Here is a 23,926-nt window from a genome sequence, read left to right on the forward strand (position 1 = left end):
CCTGCAGGACTCTGCGACCCCGGGCGGAGCAGCTCCCACGCCAGGCAGGGATGCAGCCAGTCGGGATGCTCTCAATAGCCCACCCGCAGCAGTCGGTACCCAGGAACTCGAAGCTGCTAAGCCTCTCAACAGCCACCCCACTGCTGTGAACAGGAGCGCGGTCCCCTACCTGCTTCCTAAAACCAACGACCAGCTCTTGGGTTTTTGCTGACATTGACGGAGAGTTTCCTGTCGGGGGACCACTCCGCCAGGGCTCCGGACCGCGTCCCTGTAGGCTGTGACTTGGCCAAGGATGGTAGGAAGGTCATTTATCCTTTCATTTCTTCCTGTGTTTTTTTTTTTACAAAAACAGAGGCGAAAAAAAACCCACACAAGAAGAAAAAGGTGGGTCTCTGCGTCTCGAACCTTTCTCCGCGGGGTCCAGCCTGGTAGAGAATCCCGAACCCCACCCCCCCCGCTTCACACACGCGTAAAAATACAGACGCGTGCATGTTTCTAATCAAGCGACACACAGGGCTGTTCATCTGCAGGCTAAAGCTGGCGGGAGGGCAGGGGCTGTGCTCAGGACTGGAGGCGGCGTGTCCCGCGCTGGCGACGTCGCAGGAAGAAAAGGGAAGAAAAACTGGGGGAGACGGAAGGGGGAGGCCCTTCAGGGGCCCGTGGGGAGGGGCCCGCTGCGGAAAAACCAGGCGCGAAGGGGAGCCGTACAGGGGTGGCGAGATCTCGGCGACGACGACCACGCGGGTGCTGAAGGGACCGACGGCATCTCGGCGACCCAGGGGGGGGGGGGGTTCTGTTCGGCGCCGTGTGTCTGTTGGCGCAGGCCAGCCGGGGAGCTGTTTCGTCACCTGCACGCTGCCACCTGCCCCCACCACTGCGCACGGGAACCCCGCCCCCGGGACCCCCTTGAGATGGCCACGCCCCCTTGTGGGGCATCCCCGCCCACCCCTTTGAGAGGACACGCCCCCTTGAGACACCCCCGCCCACCTCCTGAGATGACCCCCCCCCCCCTTGAGATGACCCCGCCTCTTGAGACACCCCCACCCACCCCCTTGAGACGCCCCCGCCCCCCTTGGGACGGCCCCGCCCACCCCTTGAGTTGACCCCAGCCCACCCCCTTGAGACAGCCCCGCCCACCCCTTGAGATGACCCGCCCCCTTGAGATGACCCCACCCCTTGAGACACCCCAGCCCACCCCTTGAGATGACCCCACCCCTTGAGACACCCCTGCCCACCCCCTGAGATGACCCGCCCCCTTGAGATGACCCCGCCCCTTGAGACAACCCCGCCCCCCTTGAGACGGCCCCAGTGACTCCAAACTCGTCAGAAACATTTATAGCGACTCCTGTGTATCCGCACTGAACCTGTTTTACAGCTCCAGTATTTCTTGTTGTGTCACCTGCTGCTGGAATGCCGTGTTTCAGGCCTCTTCAAAACAACAGCATCTTAAAAGCTGGTAGAAGCTTACAAAAGTATTCCAATTAACTGTCATGACCTTTGATTCTGACATTTTTTTAACTTTCTTTACTATACTCTCACTATAAAATAGCCTGGACTAATACGAAACCACTAAACAATGTCAGCTACTTCATGTCATATACTTACGTCTCTATGCCCCTGACTCTCTGTCCCTGTCCGCTGGCCTTTTCCCTAAAAAGAGACACACTGACTAAAAAAAAAAGAGCCAAGATGGCCGCAAGAGCCAAGATGGCTGCTCCCTACGGAAGCCTCCCAGGGACAGTTCGGCTGCACAGTCTAGTCAGGAATGTAGACTCCCTCACAGTACCACGGGGGGTGTGGGGGTGGGGGTTACACAAAGATGTCTGATGATACTAGTGCCCATCATTAAACTTTAATGCAGTTCACACCACAGCCAGATACAAGAGCATTCCACCTCAGCCCGGCAAAACATGGAGAAATCCGTTCCTGACCGGCTTCGGTCAGGACTGCCCAGCTCCCTGCAGACAGAGCTATAAGGCCGGCGGGACAGCGCCCCCCCACCCCCCGGGGGCAGCAGTCCGATACACTACGAGAGTGTGAGTGGACCCGGCCCGGGTGCTCCTGATTCCTGATCAACCTCCATGGCGCTGCAGCGCCAACCCAGAGGACTTCTTCAGGGTCGATGGGCAGACCCGAGCCAGAGATCGCCATCAGCAAGTGGAACCTACAGGGAGGTGCACTTACAACTGAGGATCGGAGGCGCTTCTCTACACAGAGGGTGGCGGGGGTGGGGAACAAGCTGCCCAGCCCGTGTGGTTGAAGCCGATACCCTGGCTTCTCTCTCCAGACACAGCTGGGTGAACTCCTCCAGTCAGGACAGGAGGCTCTTCTGTACACAGAGGGGGGTGGGGGTGGGGAACAAGCTGCCCAGTCCGTGTGGTTGAAGCTGATACCCCGGCTTCTCTCCAGACACAGCTGGGTGAGCTCCTCCAGTCAGGACAGGAGGCTCTTCTGTACACAGAGGGGGGTGGGGGTGGGGAACAAGCTGCCCAGTCCGTATGGTTGAAGCCGATACCGAATGGGCTGAACAATTTTCTGTTCCTATTTCGACTACGATGGCTGGCGTCATCTGTTTCTAACATTAAGCACACAAATATCAATTTGGAAAAAAAAAACACATACAAAAGTAATATATATACACACACACACACATATGCACAGCAGACTCTGTAGGTCGTTTTCCACCACAGCAGTTTGGTAGCGAAACATTTCGGTGTGCGTCGGCGTCTGAGCCCAGCGGGGTCCCGGAGGATTAAGAGGGCGTCTGTGGGTTTCTGGGTCTCTTCACCCACCCGGGGAGCCGAAGGGTGTTAAACTGGTCCCCTGGGGCCCATACCGAGCTGATGGGGCCCTTCCGGAGCTGACTGGGGAGGTCTTTCGGGAGGAGGAGGAGGAGGAGGAGGAGGATTTCAAGGGGAAAAGTTTGTTGTTGTTGTTGTTGTTGTTGTTGGCAAAACAAATAAAGTTTCTCCGAAAATAAAAGTGTCCTGTCGATTCCTCGGGGTCGGACTCAGCCAGGCTCTGTGATGGGGAAAGGGGTGCGAAGTTAAACAGGATTAACCAGGCTGCGTGACAGAGGGGGCTCTGTCCTCTGCCGCGGGCGGCTCAGTTCACAACACGCACTGTCCTGCATGTACCTGGTTAATGGGAAGCCCTCTCAAAATAAACCGTCGCTTTTGCACCTAAGGGCTATCGTGGCTGAGCCGCCATTTGACATGAGAATAGCTCACCTGGGCAGCCCTTCCCTGTGACAAGAGTGCATGGAAGGGGTGCTTCTTTACGCAGAGGGTGGTGGGGGTGGGGAACAAGCTGCCCAGCCATGCTGCTGAAGCCGATACCCTGGCTTCTCTCAAGACCAGAGTCATAGACCCCTAGACCGACTGGACCAGGGTCACAGACCCCTGGACCGACTGGACCAGGGACACAGACCCCCAGGACCGACTGGACCAGGGTCACAGACCCCTGGACCGACTGGACCAGGGACACAGACCCCTGGACCGACTGGACCAGAGTCACAGACCCCCGGACCGACTGGACCAGATTCACAGACCCCTGGACCGACTGGACCAGAGTCACAGACCCCTGGACTGACTGGACCAGGGACACAGACCCCCGGACTAAAATGATATAACATCCGGGTCAAACCCGGGGAACTGCATTCTAAAACCTTAAACGGGGGAGAATCCTTACTGTTTTCCGTCTGTCCGAGGTCCTGTAAGACGCAATATTCCGAATCCGCTGGGGCCGCGGGACCTGGAACACGCAGACAGGGAGAAAACAGAGGGAATGTCCTTGCTCTTCTCTGGCTGCTGACAAAGGGTGTCCCGAGTTTCAGGCTTGTGCAGGCGACGATACAAAAGTGGTGACTCACACGTCAACTTATACATCTAATGTAATAATGACTGACGAAATAAATGATTTTATGATGTAATAAATCAGATATCATTACATATAAGGGATCCAGCCTTTAGGAAAATAATATAGGCTAAGAACGAGAGGTGGCCATTTGTAGCTAGTTGATCTGAGGATGTCATCTGGCATTTCGTATCAGTCAGGACAGGAGGCTCTTCTTTACACAGAGAGTGGCGGGGGTGGGGAACAAGCCGCCCAGCCGTGTGGTTGAAGCCGATACCCTGGCTTCTCTCCAGACACAGCTGGGTGAGCTCCTCCAGTCAGGACAGGAGGCTCTACTGTACACAGAGGGGGGTGGGGGTGGGGAACAAGCTGCCCGGCCGTGTGGTTGAAAGAGCCAAGAAGTCAGGGTGTCAAGGCTGGGGTGCTTGTTCCCCACCCCCACGACTCTGTTTGTAAAGAGGGAGCTCCTGATCCAGTTTAGTCAGAACAGCTTTCTAGCGCTCTGAAACGGTCCCACAATCCCCTGCGACTGTGGCGTGCTCTTATAACAAGAGAACCGTCAGACTCAGACGGGGGGGGAGCAGACGGGGCGCAGGACGGGGCGCAGGACGGAGCTCTTACCCTGCACGCTCTTGGGTTTAGTGACGGTGGCGTAGTCTTGCTCCACAGCTCCCCCTGCTGGTGAGACAAGCACAGTGAGGCACCTGCCCCAGTGGAGGGTCACAGACCTGCTGCCCGTCCCAGAGACGATCCCAGGATCACAAGGTGGGAAACTTCACAGAGCAAAGTCACAACAAGTACACACACACACACACACACAAAAACACAGACACACAGACACACAGACAAACACAGACAAGCACACACACACACAGAGAAAGGAGAGAAGAGAGCAGGGTTACACACACACACAGAGAAAGAAGAGGAGAGAGCAGGGTTACACACACACACACACACACACACACACAGAGAAAGGAGAGGGGAGAGCAGGGTTACACACACACACACTCAAGCACACAAGCACGCAAGCACACAAGCACACACACACACACACACACACACACACAGACAAGGGATCGATTCCTGTACGCCCCGCGCTGTGCAGCAATCAGAGTGAAGGAGATGAAGGCGCTATATTTAAAAATCAAGCTCTTCGCTGCACCCCACCAGGTCAGACGAATGGGGACTGACCCTCCTTGACAACAGCCAATCGGGTGACTCCGTTTGATTTATAATAATAATTAATAATTGCTCACACTTATATAGCGCTTTTCTGGACACTCCACTCAAAGCGCTTTACAGGTCATGGGGAATCCCACTACCGCCACCAATGTGCAGCCCCCACCTGGATGAATTATGTCGGAGCTGGGGGGCAGTTTTTCTTCCTGAACTCCCGAGGAACCCCCAGCCCGGACAGCCAGGAGCCCCGTGTATATTCCAGCAGGACCTGGAGCGATCCGAACGCAACAGCAACAGCGCTGTGCAGACAATCACTGTCTCGCTTGTGTCTCCCGTTAAAAAAACTGCCTTCTGTGACAACGTGTGCTCTGTGCTGCGCTCTGCTTCCGAGGACAGGAAGTGAGCAGGAAGAGGAAGTGACACGAGAACAGGAACAGGAAGTGACAGAAAGAGGAAGTAACAAGAATATGCACCAATATCCCCTCTCTAGGGTTGTTCTCTATCAGTGTTTCAGCTTTTTTTTGACACACTTACTGTTATCTCCTGTCTCCACCTCACTGACGACCGCATAGTCGGAGTCCGCGGGCTCTTCCCCACCTAGAACACAAACGTGTGAAGAGCCCCAAAGTCACTTTATTGAGAGACAGGAGACACAGTGAGAGAGAGGAGAGAGCACAGAGAATACCTCGGTAATAAACACACACCACAGGACAGGAGACACAGCGAGGAGAGGAGATCACAGAGGACCCCTCAGTCATAAACACACACAACAGGACAGGAGACACAGTGAGAGAGAGAGAGAGGAGATCACAGAGGGCCCCTCAGTCATCAACACACACAACAGGACAGGAGACACAGTGAGAGAGAGGAGATCACAGACAGTCCCTCAAAAATAATCACACACACCACAGGACAGGAGGCACAAAAAGAGAGGGAAGAGCACAGAGAATCCCTCAGTTATAAACACACACAACAGGACAGGAGACACAGTGAGAGGGAGAGGAGATCGGAGAGACTCCCTCAGTAAAAACCAAACAAACAGAAAAGACAGGACAGGAGACACAGAGGGCAGAACAGAGAGAAAACAGACCTTTCTCGTCTTTGACGAGACTGACATCCTTGATCTCTGTGTAGTCAGATTCCTGGGCTTCTGAAGAGACAAAGCAGATATCTCTGAGAGACACGAAACAGCTCCTGGTTTCTCTGAATAATACATTTCAGGACGCGTATTGAGCACATGAGGTTTATTACACATGGCCTCAGGAGGGGGAGGCTGACTGGTGGACGTCATTTTCCATCATAGGCATAAACTGTCTTTTTGGTGTGCGTGGAACACTGCTACACATTTTTTATGAATCAGTGGTGGCGGCGGCCATCTTCTACGCTGTGGTGTGCCGGGGCAGCAGCATCACGACAAAAGATGCAAATAGGCTCAGTAAACTCATCAAGAAGGCTGGCTCTGTGCTGGGGATGAGCCTTGACCCCCTGGAGCTGGTGGCTGAGAGGAGAACGCTGACCAAGCTCGCAGCCATCATGAACGACGCCTCTCCTCCGCTTCATGGGACTGTTACTGGGCAGTGGAGCACATTTAGCACCAGACTGCTGCAGCTCCGGTGTTCGAGGGGACGTGTCCGCAGGTCTCTCCTCCCGCCGGCTGTCAGGGTGTATAACGCTGCCCTAGGCGAGGACTGTCAGCCCTTCATCTGCTCCTCTATGGACAGCATGTTTACTCCATTGTACTTTTTGGACAATCAGTCTGTATAAACCTACGCACATTTTGCACATATGTTATTGTTTTTACAGTGACTATGATCAGCACATTTTGCACACACCTATGTATTTATTTTTCTTTATCTTGTTTGTCTTTTGTTTTATAACTATTCTGATGTCTGTTTTGCTTGTCTTGGGCTGGGCTGCTGTAACACATCAATTTCCCTACGGGATTCATAAAGTCTTATCTATCTATCTTTATTTCAAACATCATCATCATCGTCGTCGTCGTCGTCGTCGTCGTCGTCACAGATGGGTTACAAGAACAGGGAGGGGAAAAAAAGAGGGCATCTGGATTTTAAAAAAAGGAAAGAAAGCAAAACTAGCTGAGCTATGCAAGAGCCTCTGATCTTCAACGGGCTTTGTCGTTATTCTTATTGATCGAACAGCAGGTCAATAATATACAGGCGGGGGGAGCTGCGTCTGCAGGTCTTAGGCTGCAAAGGAACAAGTAATAGGTTTATTCCTGTGCTGAAAAAGAGAAGAAAGAGAACACAACGTTTCGGCCCTGGAGCCTTCTTCAGCTGCGAGGAATCGCACCTGATTCGATCAGGTACAGAACTGTACCGAGCAACAAAAATATTTTTTTTTAGAGGAGCTGCTGTACCAGTTGTGGCCACAAGGTGGGGCTAGTCTGCCCCAGGTCTGGGCTGGTCTTAAAGGGGAGCTGCAGTCTCAATTTCTCGGCGACTAGGAAAACCCCATAACAGAATAAACTCATTGACGGCATCAACAAACAGGTCTGGCGCAAGTGTTCACATCACTCCTGTCCTGGAGTCCCTGCACTGGCTTCCGGTCAAATTCCGCGTGGACTTTAAAACCCTCCTGCTCACCTATAGGGCTCCGCGTGGCTGGGCGCCTCGGTACCTGTCTGAGCTATCATCGCCCTGCTCCCCACCTCGCAACCTCCGCTCTTCCAATTCTGCTCTCCTGTCTGTCCCCCCCCAAGCCCGTCTACACTCGAGGGGTGACAGGGCCTTCTCCTGTTGTGCCCCCAAGCTCTGGAACTCTCTGCCTCAAGGATATCAGAGAGTCCCCTTCTCTAGACTCCTGCCAATCCAGACTCCAAACCCTCTTCTTCAGAAGAGCCTTTCCTGAACTGGATCCATTCTTCACCCCCTCTGCTTCTCTTAGTACCACCATCCACGCTCTCCTCTGTGTGCTGTAACTGTGTTTTATCTGGTGTATTCTTCTTATTTATTGTTGTTGTCATCCTGTAAAGCGCTTTGAGGAGCCACCTTTAGAGGGGCTATATAAAATAAAGTTTATCATTATTATAATATTATAGTGAACTTGGGGAAAGTGCTGTAAGTCTCCACCGGTTTTGCCAGCACCTGGTCTGACCGCGGGGCGGGAGAGGGAGTCCACTCGAACTGTGAGGCGAAGCGGCCCTTCCCGCTCACTAGTCCCCGTGCCGACCGACCCACTGTGATGGGCGAGCGAACAACCACGGGCCGTGCGGCGGACATGTCACTCCAAAACCGTTCCGACGTGATCCGCCCGCAGAGCGAAGGGGTGAGCAGTGTCTGTCGGCAAGACCGTCTGGAAGTCAGGAGCGACATTTGCTGGATCCAGGGGCCTGCGTGGGGTGTAGTGGACGAGGGCTGAGGGGGTGTGGGGGTAACAGGGTGGGGGGGACAGGTGCAGTTAGGGGCGGCGGGTGAAATGACAACCAAGCGGCCGGAGTTCTGCCATCGGTTAGGTCCGGCATCGCGCTTTTCACCCCTCTCGACCCCAGCACCCCCTGTCACCCTCCCCACTCCCCCCCCCGCCCCATCCCCCTTCTCACCTGGCTTGGGGGCCTGAGCCAGCGCGTACTCCGTCTCTTTGCTGTCTGCTGGCGTGGCCTCTGGGAGAGAAAACAGGACAGGGATGGGTTCTCTGTCTGTAACCAGTGCGACTCCTACTAACAATAACTAGTCAGGAGAGTCAGTACCCCTGGGTTCTCTGTCTGTAACCAGTGCGACTCCTACTAATGATAACTAGTCAGGAGAGTCAGTACTCCTGGGTTCTCTGTCTGTAACCAGTGCAACTCCTACTAATGATAACTAGTCAGGAGAGTCAGTACTCCTGGGTTCGCTGTCTGTAACCAGTGCGACTCCTACTAACGATAACTAGTCAGGAGAGTCAGTACCCCTGGGTTCTCTGTCTGTAACCAGTGCAACTCCTACTAACGATAACTAGTCAGGAGAGTCAGTACTCCTGGGTTCTCTGTCTGTAACCAGTGCGACTCCTACTAACGATAACTAGTCAGGAGAGTCAGTACCCCTGGGTTCTCTGTCTGTAACCAGTGCAAGTCCTACTAATGATAACTAGTCAGGAGAGTCAGTACTCCTGGGTTCTCTGTCTGTAACCAGTGCAAGTCCTACTAACGATAACTAGTCAGGAGAGTCAGTACCCCTGGGTTCTCTTACTGTAACCAGTGCAAGTCCTACTAACGATAACTAGTCAGGAGAGTCAGTACCCCTGGGTTCTCTTACTGTAACCAGTGCAAGTCCTACTAACGATAACTAGTCAGGAGAGTCAGTACCCCTGGGTTCTCTGTCTGTAACCAGTGCGACTCCTACTAACGATAACTAGTCAGGAGAGTCAGTACCCCTGGGTTCTCTGTCTGTAACCAGTGTGACTCCTACTAACGATAACTAGTCAGGAGAGTCAGTACTCCTGGGTTCTCTGTCTGTAACCAGTGCGACTCCTACTAACGATAACTAGTCAGGAGAGTCAGTACCCCTGGGTTCTCTGTCTGTAACCAGTGCAAGTCCTACTAATGATAACTAGTCAGGAGAGTCAGTACTCCTGGGTTCTCTGTCTGTAACCAGTGCAAGTCCTACTAACGATAACTAGTCAGGAGAGTCAGTACCCCTGGGTTCTCTGTCTGTAACCAGTGCAAGTCCTACTAACGATAACTAGTCAGGAGAGTCAATACCCCTGGGTTCTCTTACTGTAACCAGTGCAAGTCCTACTAACGATAACTAGTCAGGAGAGTCAGTACTCCTGGGTTCTCTTACTGTAACCAGTGCAAGTCCTACTAACGATAACTAGTCAGGAGAGTCAGTACTCCTGGGTTCTCTGTCTGTAACCAGTACGACTCCTACTAACGATAACTAGTCAGGAGAGTCAGTACTCCTGGGTTCTCTGTCTGTAACCAGTGCAACTCCTACTAATGATAACTAGTCAGGAGATTCAGTACTCCTGGGTTCTCTTACTGTAACCAGTGCAAGTCCTACTAACGATAACTAGTCAGGAGAGTCAGTACTCCTGGGTTCTCTTACTGTAACCAGTGCAACTCCTACTAACGATAACTAGTCAGGAGAGTCAGTACTCCTGGGTTCTCTGTCTGTAACCAGTGCAAGTCCTACTAACGATAACTAGTCAGGAGAGTCAGTACCCCTGGGTTCTCTTACTGTAACCAGTGCGACTCCTACTAACGATGACTAGTCAGGAGAGTCAGTACCCCTGGGTTCTCTTACTGTAACCAGTGCGACTCCTACTAACGATAACTAGTCAGGAGAGTCAGTACTCCTGGGTTCTCTTACTGTAACCAGTGCAAGTCCTACTAACGATAACTAGTCAGGAGAGTCAGTACCCCTGGGTTCTCTTACTGTAACCAGTGCAAGTCCTACTAACGATAACTAGTCAGGAGAGTCAGTACTCCTGGGTTCTCTGTCTGTAACTAGTGCAACTCCTACTAACGATAACTAGTCAGGAGAGTCAGTACTCCTGGGTTCTCTGTCTGTAACCAGTGCAACTCCTACTAACGATAACTAGTCAGGAGAGTCAGTACCCCTGGGTTCTCTTACTGTAACCAGTGCAAGTCCTACTAACGATAACTAGTCAGGAGAGTCAGTACCCCTGGGTTCTCTTACTGTAACCAGTGCAACTCCTACTAACGATAACTAGTCAGGAGAGTCAGTACCCCTGGGTTCTCTTACTGTAACCAGTGCGACTCCTACTAACGATAACTAGTCAGGAGAGTCAGTACTCCTGGGTTCTCTTACTGTAACCAGTGCGACTCCTACTAACGATAACTAGTCAGGAGAGTCAGTACCCCTGGGTTCTCTGTCTGTAACCAGTGCAACTCCTACTAACGATAACTAGTCAGGAGAGTCAGTACCCCTGGGTTCTCTTACTGTAACCAGTGCAAGTCCTACTAACGATAACTAGTCAGGAGAGTCAGTACCCCTGGGTTCTCTTACTGTAACCAGTGCAAGTCCTACTAACGATAACTAGTCAGGAGAGTCAGTACCCCTGGGTTCTCTTACTGTAACCAGTGCGACTCCTACTAACGATAACTAGTCAGGAGAGTCAGTACTCCTGGGTTCTCTGTCTGTAACCAGTGCAAGTCCTACTAACGATAACTAGTCAGGAGAGTCAGTTCTCCTGGGTTCTCTTACTGTAACCAGTGCAACTCCTACTAACGATAACTAGTCAGGAGAGTCAGTAATCCTGGGTTCTCTTACTGTAACCAGTGCAAGTCCTACTAACGATAACTAGTCAGGAGAGTCAGTACCCCTGGGTTCTCTTACTGTAACCAGTGCGACTCCTACTAACGATAACTAGTCAGGAGAGTCAGTCATCCTGGGTTCTCTTACTGTAACCAGTGCGACTCCTACTAACGATAACTAGTCAGGAGAGTCAGTACCCCTGGGTTCTCTGTCTGTAACCAGTGCAACTCCTACTAACGATAACTAGTCAGGAGAGTCAGTACCCCTGGGTTCTCTTACTGTAACCAGTGCAAGTCCTACTAACGATAACTAGTCAGGAGAGTCAGTACCCCTGGGTTCTCTTACTGTAACCAGTGCAAGTCCTACTAACGATAACTAGTCAGGAGAGTCAGTACCCCTGGGTTCTCTTACTGTAACCAGTGCGACTCCTACTAACGATAACTAGTCAGGAGAGTCAGTACTCCTGGGTTCTCTTACTGTAACCAGTGCGACTCCTACTAACGATAACTAGTCAGGAGAGTCAGTACCCCTGGGTTCTCTGTCTGTAACCAGTGCAACTCCTACTAACGATAACTAGTCAGGAGAGTCAGTACCCCTGGGTTCTCTTACTGTAACCAGTGCAACTCCTACTAACGATAACTAGTCAGGAGAGTCAGTACCCCTGGGTTCTCTTACTGTAACCAGTGCAACTCCTACTAACGATAACTAGTCAGGAGAGTCAGTACCCCTGGGTTCTCTTACTGTAACCAGTGCAACTCCTACTAACGATAACTAGTCAGGAGAGTCAGTACCCCTGGGTTCTCTGTCTGTAACCAGTGCAACTCCTACTAACAAAAACTAGTCAGGAGAGTCAGTACCCCTGGGTTCTCTGTCTGTAACCAGTGCAACTCCTACTAACGATAACTAGTCAGGAGAGTCAGTGCTCCTGGGTTCTCTTACTGTAACCAGTGCAACTCCTACTAACGATAACTAGTCAGGAGAGTCAGTACTCCTGGGTTCTCTGTCTGTAACCAGTGCAACTCCTACTAATGATAACTAGTCAGGAGAGTCAGTACTCCTGGGTTCTCTGTCTGTAACCAGTGCAACTCCTACTAATGATAACTAGTCAGGAGAGTCAGTACTCCTGGGTTCTCTGTCTGTAACCAGTGCAACTCCTACTAACGATAACTAGTCAGGAGAGTCAGTACTCCTGGGTTCTCTGTCTGTAACCAGTGCAACTCCTACTAACGATAACTAGTCAGGAGAGTCAGTACCCCTGGGTTCTCTTACTGTAACCAGTGCAACTCCTACTAACGATAACTAGTCAGGAGAGTCAGTACTCCTGGGTTCTCTGTCTGTAACCAGTGCAACTCCTACTAATGATAACTAGTCAGGAGAGTCAGTACTCCTGGGTTCTCTGTCTGTAACCAGTGCAACTCCTACTAATGATAACTAGTCAGGAGAGTCAGTACTCCTGGGTTCTCTGTCTGTAACCAGTGCAACTCCTACTAACGATAACTAGTCAGGAGAGTCAGTACCCCTGGGTTCTCTGTCAGTAACCAGTGCAACTGGTTAGTGCAACTAGTCAGACAGCTAGACTGGGGCTCTCCAAGACACAGACCCCTGGACTGACTGGACCAGGGACACAGACCCCTGGACTAACTGGACCAGAGTCACAGACCCCTGGACTGACTGGACCAGGGACACTGACCCCTGGACTGACTGGACCAGAGTCACAGACCCCTGGACTGACTGGACCAGGGACACAGACCCCTGGACTGACTGGACCAGGGACACAGACCCCTGGACTAACTGGACCAGAGTCACAGACCCCTGGACTAACTGGACCAGGGTACAGACAGGGTACTGATTGGACTGGGGTTCTCCCGAATCAGGGCTCTCTAGCACCAGAACCTCTTACTTTATTCTGGCGGCAGGGGTACCCACGGGCTGCACCCCCTCTTTAGCACAGATATCAGCAGGGGACGCTACCTTTCTCCAGCAGTCGGGGCATCCCCACCACCTCGTAGTCCGTACTGGAGACCGGGGCGTCTGCAACACAGACAGCAATCGCACCCTGAGCAACTGAGGACCGGGCCCTTAAGGCCGAGGGACAGGACAGACGCAGATCTCAGCTGGAAGGAAGGCCAGGAGGCGGGCGTGCAGGGAGGAGGAGGAACCCCAGGACCTGGGCTGGGAACCCCTGTATTACACATGCAACATACTGTAGTTCCAATAAATGAAATGATGCCTTAAGAAAGCTGTACCTCTCTTTCTGCAGCGCACTGCTATCAGAATGACCAGACAGATGAAGATGAAGAGGACCCCCACTCCTGCTGCAGTGAAGTACCATACAGAGTCTGCAGAGACAACACAGAGACTGACAGTCACAAGGGTCTGTGTGAGTGACCAGTGCCTGTCAAGAGCTGGTAACTGACCAGTAACTGACCAACACAGTCTTATCAGTGACACATGTAGGTCTGTGTGAGTGACCAGTGCCTGTCAAGAGCTGGTAACTGACCAGTAACTGACCAACACAGTCTTATCAGTGACACATGTAGGTCTGTGTGAGTGACCAGGTGTAGAAGGTGTTACACCTGTATCAGAAGACAGAGGAGAGTCAGAGAGCTGAGTGATCAGACTGTACTGTGAAGACAGTGTGATCACAGACACTGAGAGACAAGACTCTCATCACATCACTATAGCAAGAAAAACAGCAAAGTGGACCTCAGTCCTACTCACTTGAGACAGGCTGCGGTGTAGCTGTAGAAGGTGTTGTACCTGTATCAGAAGACAGAGGAGAGTCAGAGAGCTGAGTGATCAGACTGGACTGTGAAGACAGTGTGATCACAGACACTGAGAGACAAGACTCTCATCACATCACTATAGCAAGAAAAACAGCAAAGTGGACCTCAGTCCTACTCACTTGAGACAGGCTGTGGTGTAGCTGTAGAAGGTGTTGTACCTGTATCAGAAGACAGAGGAGAGTCAGAGAGCTGAGTGATCAGACTGGACTGTGAAGACAGTGTGATCACAGACACTGAGAGACAAGAGACTCATCACAACACTATAGTAAGAAAAACAGCAAAGTGGACCTCAGTCCTACTCACTTGAGACATTCTGTGATGAAGTTGTAGAAGGTTTTACACCTGTATCAGAAGACAGAGGTGAATCAGAGAGCTGAGTGATCAGACTGGACTGTGAAGACAGTGTGATCACAGACACTGAGAGACAAGACTCTCATCACATCACTATAGTGAGAAAAACAGCAAACTGGACCTCAGTCCTACTCACTTGAGACAGGCTGTGGTCTAACTGTAGAAGGTGTTGTACCTGTATCAGAAGACAGAGGAGAGTCAGAGAGCTGAGTGATCAGACTGGACTGTGAAGACAGTGTGATCACAGACACTGAGAGACAAGACTCTCACACCCAGAACACACTGATCTAAAAGTCTATTGCTGACGTCCGATACTACAGAAGTTAGTTAATAAAACAGCAAAGTGGACCTCAGTCCTACTCACTTGAGTTCAGGGTTGTTGCAGTTGCATTAGCTGTACAATCTGTAAGAAAAGACAGAGGAGAGTCAGAGAGCTGAGTGATCAGACTGGACTGTGAAGACAGTGTGATCACAGGACACACGGAGTGTCAGTGAGACTCTCATCACATCAACTACAGTAAGTTAATGAAACAGCTAAGTGAACTTCAATCAACATTCAGCTTTCCCAACATGTCCCTTCTAACGGGACTTTGAGGGTGACAGAGCTCGCTATTTGTGCTGCCTCTCAGGGTGTCAGAACACGTAGAAACGCCCTGAGCGAGAGAATGTGGCATCTCCCAGCTCGCTCTCTGGAAGGGCCGTGCACAACAACACTTACATCTTATACCCCACGCCCATTTTGCAGGCCCACAAAACTATGAGTTTATGTTTCCCCTGCTTCACAAGCACACAACCCCTGCACTGAGAACACTCAACATCTCTCTGACTGCTGTCAGAGCCTTAACTAAGATTTTCCCCACAGCAAAACGTACAGGAACACATGACATTAACTGATGTTAATTCAGGTGTCCTGGCTAAACTCCACTCTGGGCTGTACAGTCTGATCTACAGTCTCTCTCTCTCTCCTGCCCCTGATCTGCTGTGTGTTGGGGCTGTAGGAGGAGACACTCTGGGCTGTACAGTCTGATCTACAGTCTCTCTCTCTCTCCTGCCCCTGATCTGCTGTGTGTTGGGGCTGTAGGAGGAGACACTCTGGGCTGTACAGTCTGATCTACAGTCTCTCTCTCTCCTGCCCCTGATCTGCTGTGTGTTGGGGCTGTAGGAGGAGACACTCTGGGCTGTACAGTCTGATCTACAGTCTCTCTCTCTCTCCTGCCCCTGATCTGCTGTGTGTTGGGGCTGTAGGAGGAGACACTCTGGGCTGTACAGTGTGATCTACAGTCTCTCTCTCTCTCCTGCCCCTGATCTGCTGTGTGTTGGGGCTGTAGGAGGAGACACTCTGGGCTGTACAGTGTGATCTACAGTCTCTCTCTCTCTCCTGCCCCTGATCTGCTGTGTGTTGGGGCTGTAGGAGGAGACACTCTGGGCTGTACAGTCTGATCTACAGTCTCTCTCTCTCTCCTGCCCCTGATCTGCTGTGTGTTGGGGCTGTAGGAGGAGACACTCTGGGCTGTACAGTGTGATCTACAGTCTCTCTCTCTCTCCTGCCCCTGATCTGCTGTGTGTTGGGGCTGTAGGAGGAGACACTTTGGGCTGTACAGTCTGATCTACAGTCTCTCTCTCTCTCCTGCCCCTGATCTGCTGTGTGTTGGGGCTGTAGGAGGAGACACTCTGGGCTGTACAGTGTGATCTACAGTCTCTCTCTCTCTCCTGCCCCTGATCTGCTGTGCATTGGGGCTGTAGGACGGCGATACTCTGGGCTGTCCAGGTTTCATACAGGTAGGTGGACTGGATTCACTGGGGTAATTTTTCCTCTCTCAAGGTACAACAGCAGTATCTGCAATGGAGACTCACAAACCCATAACCCACTACCCAGAAGGTAGGACTACATTTTCTGCCCCCCTTTCCTATTAATGTCACTCAAACCCCTTGCAATCAAGGCTTTGTGATTGCGAGTCCCAGGCTCGTTAAGGCCAGAGGCTGCTGTCATGGTGCTGCAGGGAGCTCTGTGCTCAGACTGACCCGCAGAAGGAACCACAGCTTCCTATTCAACAGCCTGCTGCTGCCCCTGTGTGTGTGTGTGCGCGAGCAGGGGGTGTGGGCAGCAGTGCGTTTAGTGCATGTAGGAACATATGTGCGCTTGAGTGTGTAGGGATGTGTGCGTGTGAGGACATGCGTGTGCACATCGATGCCTAAGGATGTGTGTGCATGCAGGAGTGTGTGTGCTTGTGTGGAGGTATGTGGGCGTGCAGGGGGGGTGTTTGAGTGCGCAAGGTACATGTGCACAGGGGTGAGTGTGAGTGTGCGAGGGGTATGTGTGCACAGGGGTGTGTGAGTGTACGAGGGGTATGTGTGGACAGGGGTGCGTGTGAGTGTGTGCGGGGTTCGTGTGCACAGGGGTGTGTTATTGTGCAATGGGTATGTGTGCACAGGGGTCTGTGTGAGTGCACAAGGGGTATGTGTGCACAGGGGTGTGTGTGAGTGCACAAGGGGTATGTGTGCACAGGGGTGTGTGTGTGTGCGAGGGGCATGTGTGCACAGGGGTGTGTGTGAGTGTGCGAGGGGTATGTGTCCACAAGGGTGTGTGAGTGTGCGAGGGGTATGTGTGGACAAGGGTGTGTGAGTGTGCGAGGGGTATGTGTGCACAGGGGTGTGTGTGAGTGCACGAGAGGTATGCACACGTATGGATATCTGTGTGCGTCCGTGTGCGAGTGCATGTTTGTGATCTAGGCTGCAATCAGGAGGGGACTGAGACACCAGGAGAGCTCTGCTTCCTGTGAGCATCGGCCAAACCCAGCCCATTTCCTGCTAAACAAGAAAGGAGAAGTGGTGAACTCTACCAGTTCGGAGAAAAAGAAGCAGATCTAGAGACCGCTACCCGCTGCTACCCCCCCCCCTTCCACACCAACCAGTGGCCCAGGAGCTTCCTCTCGCTCATCATCTTCCTCATGGCTCCACCCAGGTCTGTGTATAGCGCCCAGTCCGCACCCCCCCGGCCGCCTTTAAGTGTAAAGAGGGTCCGAGCGAGGGCGAGGGACAGGAGCAGGCGGGAACACGCAGACTCCACACAGAAGGTCCCCCGGCCCCAGAATCGCCCCCGGGACCCCGCACTATGCTGCGTGCTTGCCTTCTGACGGCCGTCCTACCTGATACACCTGACAGTGTACCTCAAAACATCCACATGAATGGACCCTTCGAGGACCACAGTCACCTGAAACAACAGCAGCTGATTCACCCAGTTTCTAGACAGGTTCAGAGGGGAGCTGGAGTCTGTCCCAGCAAGCAACAGGCACAGGGCAGGGCTCACCCTGGACAGGACAGCAGTCCATCACAGGACACACACACACACACCAGTCCATCACAGGACACACACACACTCACACACCCTGGACAGGACAGCAGTCCATCACAATACACACACACACACTCACACACCCTGGACAGGACAGCAGTCCATCACAGGACACACACACACACTCACACACACCCTGGACAGGACAGCAGTCCATCACAGGACACACACACACACCCTGGACAGGACACCAGTCCATCACACGACACACACACACACCCTGGACAGGACACCAGTCCATCACAGGACACACACACACACTCACAACCCTGGACAGGACACCAGTCCATCACAGGACACACACACACACTCACTCACACACCCTGGACAGGACAGCAGTCCATCACAGGACACACACACACACTCACACACCCTGGACAGGACAGCAGTCCATCACACACTCACACACCCTGGACGAATAAAAGCCTGTAACATCTCAGCGCTGGGCTCGTCTCCCTGCTTCTCACTTCCTCTCGCTGTGACCACCTCGGCGTGCGCTTTTCAGCTCTGTACCTCGGCCGTTCACTCATCTGACTCCCCGAGGCGGATCGGAACTGCAATCAGAGTTCCATAACAGAGGGGACAGGGCCATGCGAACGGTGCGTCTCGCTCGGTACCCCCCCAGTGACCCCCCCCAGCACCCCCCCCGGGGACCGCTGAGCCAGCTGGCTGGGGCGTGGACTTCCTGCAGCGATGGCGACGCCTGTCCCGTTCCTAACCCGGACCCTAACCCGGCCACCGCAAGGAGAGAGAGAGAGAGAGAGAGAGAGACGGCTTTCTCATACTGCCTGGCAGACAGGGGGGGCCCAAGACGTCAACATTTAAAGTCACCCCGAGCCTGCGTCCGGTCAGCCTGGCACTTCAGCCCCCCCCCCCCTTCTGACACGCACAAGCCTGGAAAACAAGCCTCCTTACTGTCCCCCCCCAAGCCCGTCTACACTCGAGGGGTGACAGGGCCTACTCCTGCTGGGCCCCCAAGCTCTGGACCTCTCTGCCCAAGGATATCAGAGAGTCCCCTTCTCTAGACTCCTGCCAATCCAGACTCCAAACCCTCTTCTTCAGAAGAGCCTTTCCTGAACTGGTTCTGTCCTTCACCCCTCTGCTGCTCTCAGTACCACCACCCTGGTCTCCTCTGTGTGCTGTCATTGTGTCTTATCTGGTGTAGTCTTCTTATTTATTGTTGTCGTCATCCTGTAAAGCGCTTTGAGAAGCCGGCTTTAGAGGCGCTATATACAATAACGTTTATCATGATCATTATTAGTATAAAAGACACTCCGATACATTTATCTGCGAGAGCTGCAGCAGTACAGTGTGGATTTCGACAGGCCTGCACAGCGTTTTCTTTAAGCGTGTAAATGTGAATGGCAGAATTAAGGAGTCCGATCTGATGTTATACTTCGTATGGAAATGGCACATATATTTATAATTACTGTGTGAGTGGATCCATATCGCACCCACAAGAGGAAATGTTCTAAGGCTACAGTGTCCTTTAATGCTTATTAGGTGGGAATTCAACATTAATTAATAATAATCACAATTCCTTGCACCTATATTAACGCGTTTCTGGACCCTCCAGAAGAGCTCCACTCAGAGCTCTTCCCAGGTCAGGGGGATCCCCTCCAGCCCCCCCAGTGTGCAGCCCCCACCTGGATGATGCTCCAGTCCGCTCAGCACACAGCAGCTCTCAGTGGGGAGGAGAGCAGAGGGATGGAGCCAGTTCAGAGAGGGGGGTGATTAGGAGGCCATGATGGGTCAAGACCAGGGGGGGAATTAGGCCAGGACACTGGGGTGACACCCCTACTCTTCTCCAGAGACACCCTGGGATTGTTATTGAGCACAGGGCGTCAGGCCCTAGTTTAATGTCTGAAAGATGGCACCTTCTTACAGTCCAGTGTCCCCCGTCACTATACTGGGGCATCAGGACCCACACAGACTGCAGGGTGAGAGCGCCCCCTGCTGGCCCCACTCACCCCTCTCCCAGCAGCAGCCTCAGCTCTCCCAGGAGTCTCCCCTCCAGGTACTGGCCGGGCTCACACCTGCTGGGGCTCCAGTGGGGGGGGGGGGGGGGGGCTGCCAGCTGGGAGCTGCAGGGCGATACACCTGCTGGCAAAATGGCCCCGTGTGTCCCTCCAGGGAAAGACGCTCACCGGAGGGCAGGTTAGACTCTGGGGTCCGGGCCCTGGTTATATCGCTTCACCGCTGGGACACTGAACTCCCTCCGAGAGGGAAATATCACTAGAAATCGCTCAAAATATCCCATCATGCCCCACTGCCTCAGCGACGTTTTAAAGGGGGGCGTGGCTGGAGACCCTGGTGGGCAGGCCATTCAGGATCCTTCAAGGTCATTGACAGAGCCAACCCAGCAGACCTCTTCTGGCTGAGGAACACGGCCCCTCTTGAAAATTGGCCTGCTTGTTCCACACCCCCGCCACCCTCTGTGTACAGAAGCGCCTCCTGTCCTGACTGGAGGAGCTCACCCAGCTGTGTCTGGAGAGAAGCCAGGGTATCGGCTTCAACCACAGGGCTGGGCAGCTTGTTCCCCACCCCCACCCCCCTCTGTGTACAGAAGAGCCTCCTGTCCTGACTGGAGGAGCTCACCCAGCTGTGTCTGGAGAGAAGCCAGGGTATCGGCTTCAACCACAGGGCTGGGCAGCTTGTTCCCCACCCCCACCCCCCTCTGTGTACAGAAGAGCCTCCTGTCCTGACTGGAGGAGCTCACCCAGCTGTGTCTGGAGAGAAGCCAGGGTATCGGCTTCAACCACATGGACTGGGCGGCTTGTTCCCCACCCCCGCCCCCCCTCTGTGTACAGAAGCGCCTCTCGCTCCCGGTTTCCTACTGGCGCCCCGTGCTCCGTGTTTCGCTGTTCCTTCCGAAGAGATCCGGGGGGGGTTGACTTGGTCAGAGACCTTCGGGGACCCTAAACACTGGGGGGGGGTGTCATGTCCTGTAGTCTCCCCTGCTCAAGATGAAAGACTCTTGGTTTGGGGGGAAGGTGGGGGGGGGTTAACCAGGAGGGGGGGGGGGCAAAAACGGGAGTCCGCTCCGGAAAGCAGAGCACTTGCGCGGCGAAGAAAGAGGAAGGGCCGTTGAAGAGCAGATGGCGAGGCAGGAAGTGTAAATAGAGGCTCCGCCGCACCGCAGGGGCTAAAAATCGCACATGCAAATTCCTCCTCAACCTGGCGCGGCCGAGCTGAACCCTGCTTCCCCCCGTGAGGTCACTGACACCCCCACCGCAGCGCCACGTCGGCGATAGTGCTGCCTCAGTCGCCCGCATCGCCCGGGCCACCGACACAGAAAACGCGCTGAGAGCGCCCATCTGAGCGCTCGGAAATCGACCCGCCTGCCTGCCCCAGGCACGACGAGTCGAACCGCCACCGGCAAGGGTGCTGGGATGCAGTGGGCGGCCGGCGCCACTACACTCTGCCCCTGACAGTGACAACTCCTCTGAAACAGTAAAGGGGACCTCAGTCCTGCTCACGTCTGTCAGCCTGTGTTGTAGCTGCAGAAGGTGGAGACAGTGTGATCACGGGACACTGAGAGACAAGACTCTCATCACATCACTATAGCAAGAAAAACAGCAAAGTGGACCTCAGTCCTACTCACTTGAGACAGGCTGTGATGTAGCTGTAGAAGGTGTTGTACCTGTATCAGAAGACAGAGGAGAGTCAGAGAGCTGAGTGATCAGACTGGACTGTGAAGACAGTGTGATCACAGACACTGAGGGACAAGAGACTCATCACATCACTATAGTAAGAAAAAGAGGAAAGTGGACCTCAGTCCTACTCACTTGAGTCATTCTGTGATGAAGTCGTAGAAGGTGTTGTACCTGTATCAGAAGACAGAGGAGAGTCAGAGAGCTGAGTGATCAGACTGGACTGTGAAGACAGTGTGATCACAGACACTGAGAGACAAGACTCTCATCACATCACTATAGTAAGAAAAAGAGGAAAGTGGACCTCAGTCCTACTCACTTGAGTCATTCTGTGATGAAGTCGTAGAAGGTGTTGTACCTGTATCAGAAGACAGAGGAGAGTCAGAGAGCTGAGTGATCAGACTGGACTGTGAAGACAGTGTGATCACAGACACTGAGAGACAAGACTCTCACACCCAGAACACACTGATCTCACTGACATCTGATACTACAGGAGGAATTGGATCCTCAGTCCTAACTCACGCTGGGCTGGGGCGAAGGGAGAGGGCACATTTTCCCGACAGCAGGGGTGGGAATGACGTCATCACCCCCTTCGACCGGCAGTGACCAGCGCTCTCACAGACCGCTCAGTAGCTATCGAAAGCCCTTGCAGATTTACATGCTGGGTCGCGGGTTCGAGCCTCCGGTCGGCCTCTCTGCTGCCAGGGGGGAGGGCGGTTCGAGAGACGCAGAGAGAGCGAGAGAGAGAGAGAGAGAGAAGTTCTCTCTCCAGGGCTGCTGGTCTGTTCACAGAGTCTGTGGCTCAGCTGTACCTCAGTCCTCATCACACGGCCCTGATCACACCTGTCACGCCTCTAAACACAGATCTCCTGATGAGTGGACGCGCTAACGAGGGGAATGGATTGCCACTGCTCGTTTGCAGACGCGTGCTCTTGAAGTATTATTCCCTGCCCCCCTCTGAGTTCCGATGTTCGGTTGCTTCTGCCTGTGGCTGACGTTTTCCCGAGTGCTGTCAGAACTGTGTGTAACAGGCCATTCAGCCCCTAGCCCGCAGGGGTACTGATACACGAGCTGTGAACGGTGCAGGATTAGTTCAGACCAGGTATTTGCCCTGGGGTGTCGGTTGGGTGGGATCTGCGAGTGTGTTTCAGGCCTGAAGCGTTGTTCTTCTTTCAAGATTGTGATGAATTGTATGCTGTGTGTTTTGAATAGTTGTAATGTTTGTAATGGGGGACGCCTCAGACAAATTTCCACTTGTAGTGGACAATAAATCTACTCTACTGTCCTGTACTCTACTGTCCTGTACCTCTACGTTACTATACTCTGGTGTCCTGTACCTCTACTGTACTCTACTCTACCTCTACTTTCCTGTAGTTCCTGTAGTCCTGTACTTAACTGTACTCTACTCTACTGTACTATACTATACTCTACTGTCCTGTACTCTATTGTACTGTACCTCTGCTGTACTGTACACTACTGTACTGTACTCTACTGTACTGTACCTCTACGTTACTGTACTCTACTGTACTGTACGCTATACTGTCCTGTACTCTACTCTACTGTACTGTACCTCTACTGTCCTGTACTCTATTGTACTATACCTCTATGTTACTATACTCTGCTGTCCTGTACCTCTACTGTACTCTACTCTACCTCTACTTTCCTGTAGTTCCTGTAGTCCTGTACTTAACTGTACTCTACTCTACTGTACTGTACCTCTACTGTCCTGTACTCTATTGTACGGTACCTCCGCTGTACTGTACACTACTGTACTGTACTCTACTCTACTCTACTGTACCTCTACGTTACTGTACTCTACTGTCCTGTACTCTATTGTACTGTACCTCTGCTATACTGTACACTACTGTACTGTACTCTACTCTACTGTACTGTACCTCTACGTTACTGTACTCTACTGTCCTGTACGCTATACTGTCCTGTACTCTACTCTAATGTACTATACTGTACTGTGCTCTACTGTACTCTACTCTACTGTACTGTACTCTATACTGTCCTCTATTCTACTCTACTCTACTCTACTGTCCTGTCCTCTGTACTGTCCTGTACTCTCTTGCCTGGATTACTGTGCGACCGGAGGCTCCTGGCGTCCCACCCACCTGAGCTGTGGGCCCAGGGTACCCGGCGGGACCCGAGCCCTAACCCAGTCACCACTCCTCGCACCCGCAGTCATGAAACGCGGCTTCACCCAGCCATGACTCGGGAAAGTGGAACAAGACCCCCCCCCCCCGCCGTGGCAAAACCATGGGAGAACGCGCAGACTCCACCCAGATGGATCCCGAACCCGGCGTCCCACCTCCTCGCCAACCCCCAGACCCACAAGGCGGAGGCAATAAAGCCAGCCACCCCCCCCCCCTTCCCCCGTGGAGACGGCCGGCGGTCAGCCTCACTCACCTGCGGTAGCGGCGGCGGTTCCCAGCAGGAGGGGGACCAGCACGAGGAGCGCTCTCATGGCGGACCGCCCCGAGCGCAGAGCCAGCGCACTCTGGCTTCCAGATCCGCGGGGTGCCGCAGCGT

The 23,926-nt window shown here is 53.1% G+C and overlaps 1 protein-coding gene across 1 annotated transcript; it reads right to left on the reverse strand.

Annotated features, from left to right (window-relative positions):
• Window positions 1-1,837: 1,837 nt before the first annotated feature.
• LOC148813431 (uncharacterized) lies at window positions 1,838-23,926 on the reverse strand. Its single transcript, XM_088908200.1, has 17 exons — window positions 23,804-23,926; window positions 21,711-21,749; window positions 21,527-21,565; window positions 21,343-21,381; window positions 14,751-14,789; window positions 14,523-14,561; window positions 14,339-14,377; window positions 14,155-14,193; window positions 13,971-14,009; window positions 13,496-13,588; window positions 13,221-13,280; window positions 8,594-8,653; window positions 6,125-6,184; window positions 5,569-5,631; window positions 4,477-4,533; window positions 3,691-3,753; window positions 1,838-3,021 (listed from the first exon to the last, which is right to left on the reverse strand). The coding sequence occupies exons 1-17, from the start codon at window positions 23,859-23,861 to the stop codon at window positions 3,011-3,013; spliced, it is 837 nt and encodes a 278-aa protein (XP_088764326.1). The 5' UTR covers window positions 23,862-23,926; the 3' UTR covers window positions 1,838-3,010.

This window comes from Atractosteus spatula, assembly GCF_055471065.1.
Source record: "Atractosteus spatula isolate fAtrSpa1 chromosome 10 unlocalized genomic scaffold, fAtrSpa1.hap1 SUPER_10_unloc_1, whole genome shotgun sequence".
Lineage (NCBI taxonomy): Eukaryota > Metazoa > Chordata > Actinopteri > Semionotiformes > Lepisosteidae > Atractosteus > Atractosteus spatula.

What these genes read in the sequence shown, in the direction of transcription:
- LOC148813431 (XM_088908200.1), bottom strand. Translation starts at nt 23,861, where the DNA reads ATGAGAGCGCTCCTCGTGCTGGTCCCCCTCCTGCTGGGAACCGCCGCC. An exon ending in TAGACCACAGCCTGTCTCAA is followed by an intron (nt 14,378 to 14,522) that starts GTGAGTAGGACT and finishes CTTCTGATACAG; the next exon opens with GTGTAAAACCTTCTACAACT. An exon ending in TTCATCACAGAATGTCTCAA is followed by an intron (nt 14,194 to 14,338) that starts GTGAGTAGGACT and finishes CTTCTGATACAG; the next exon opens with GTACAACACCTTCTACAGCT.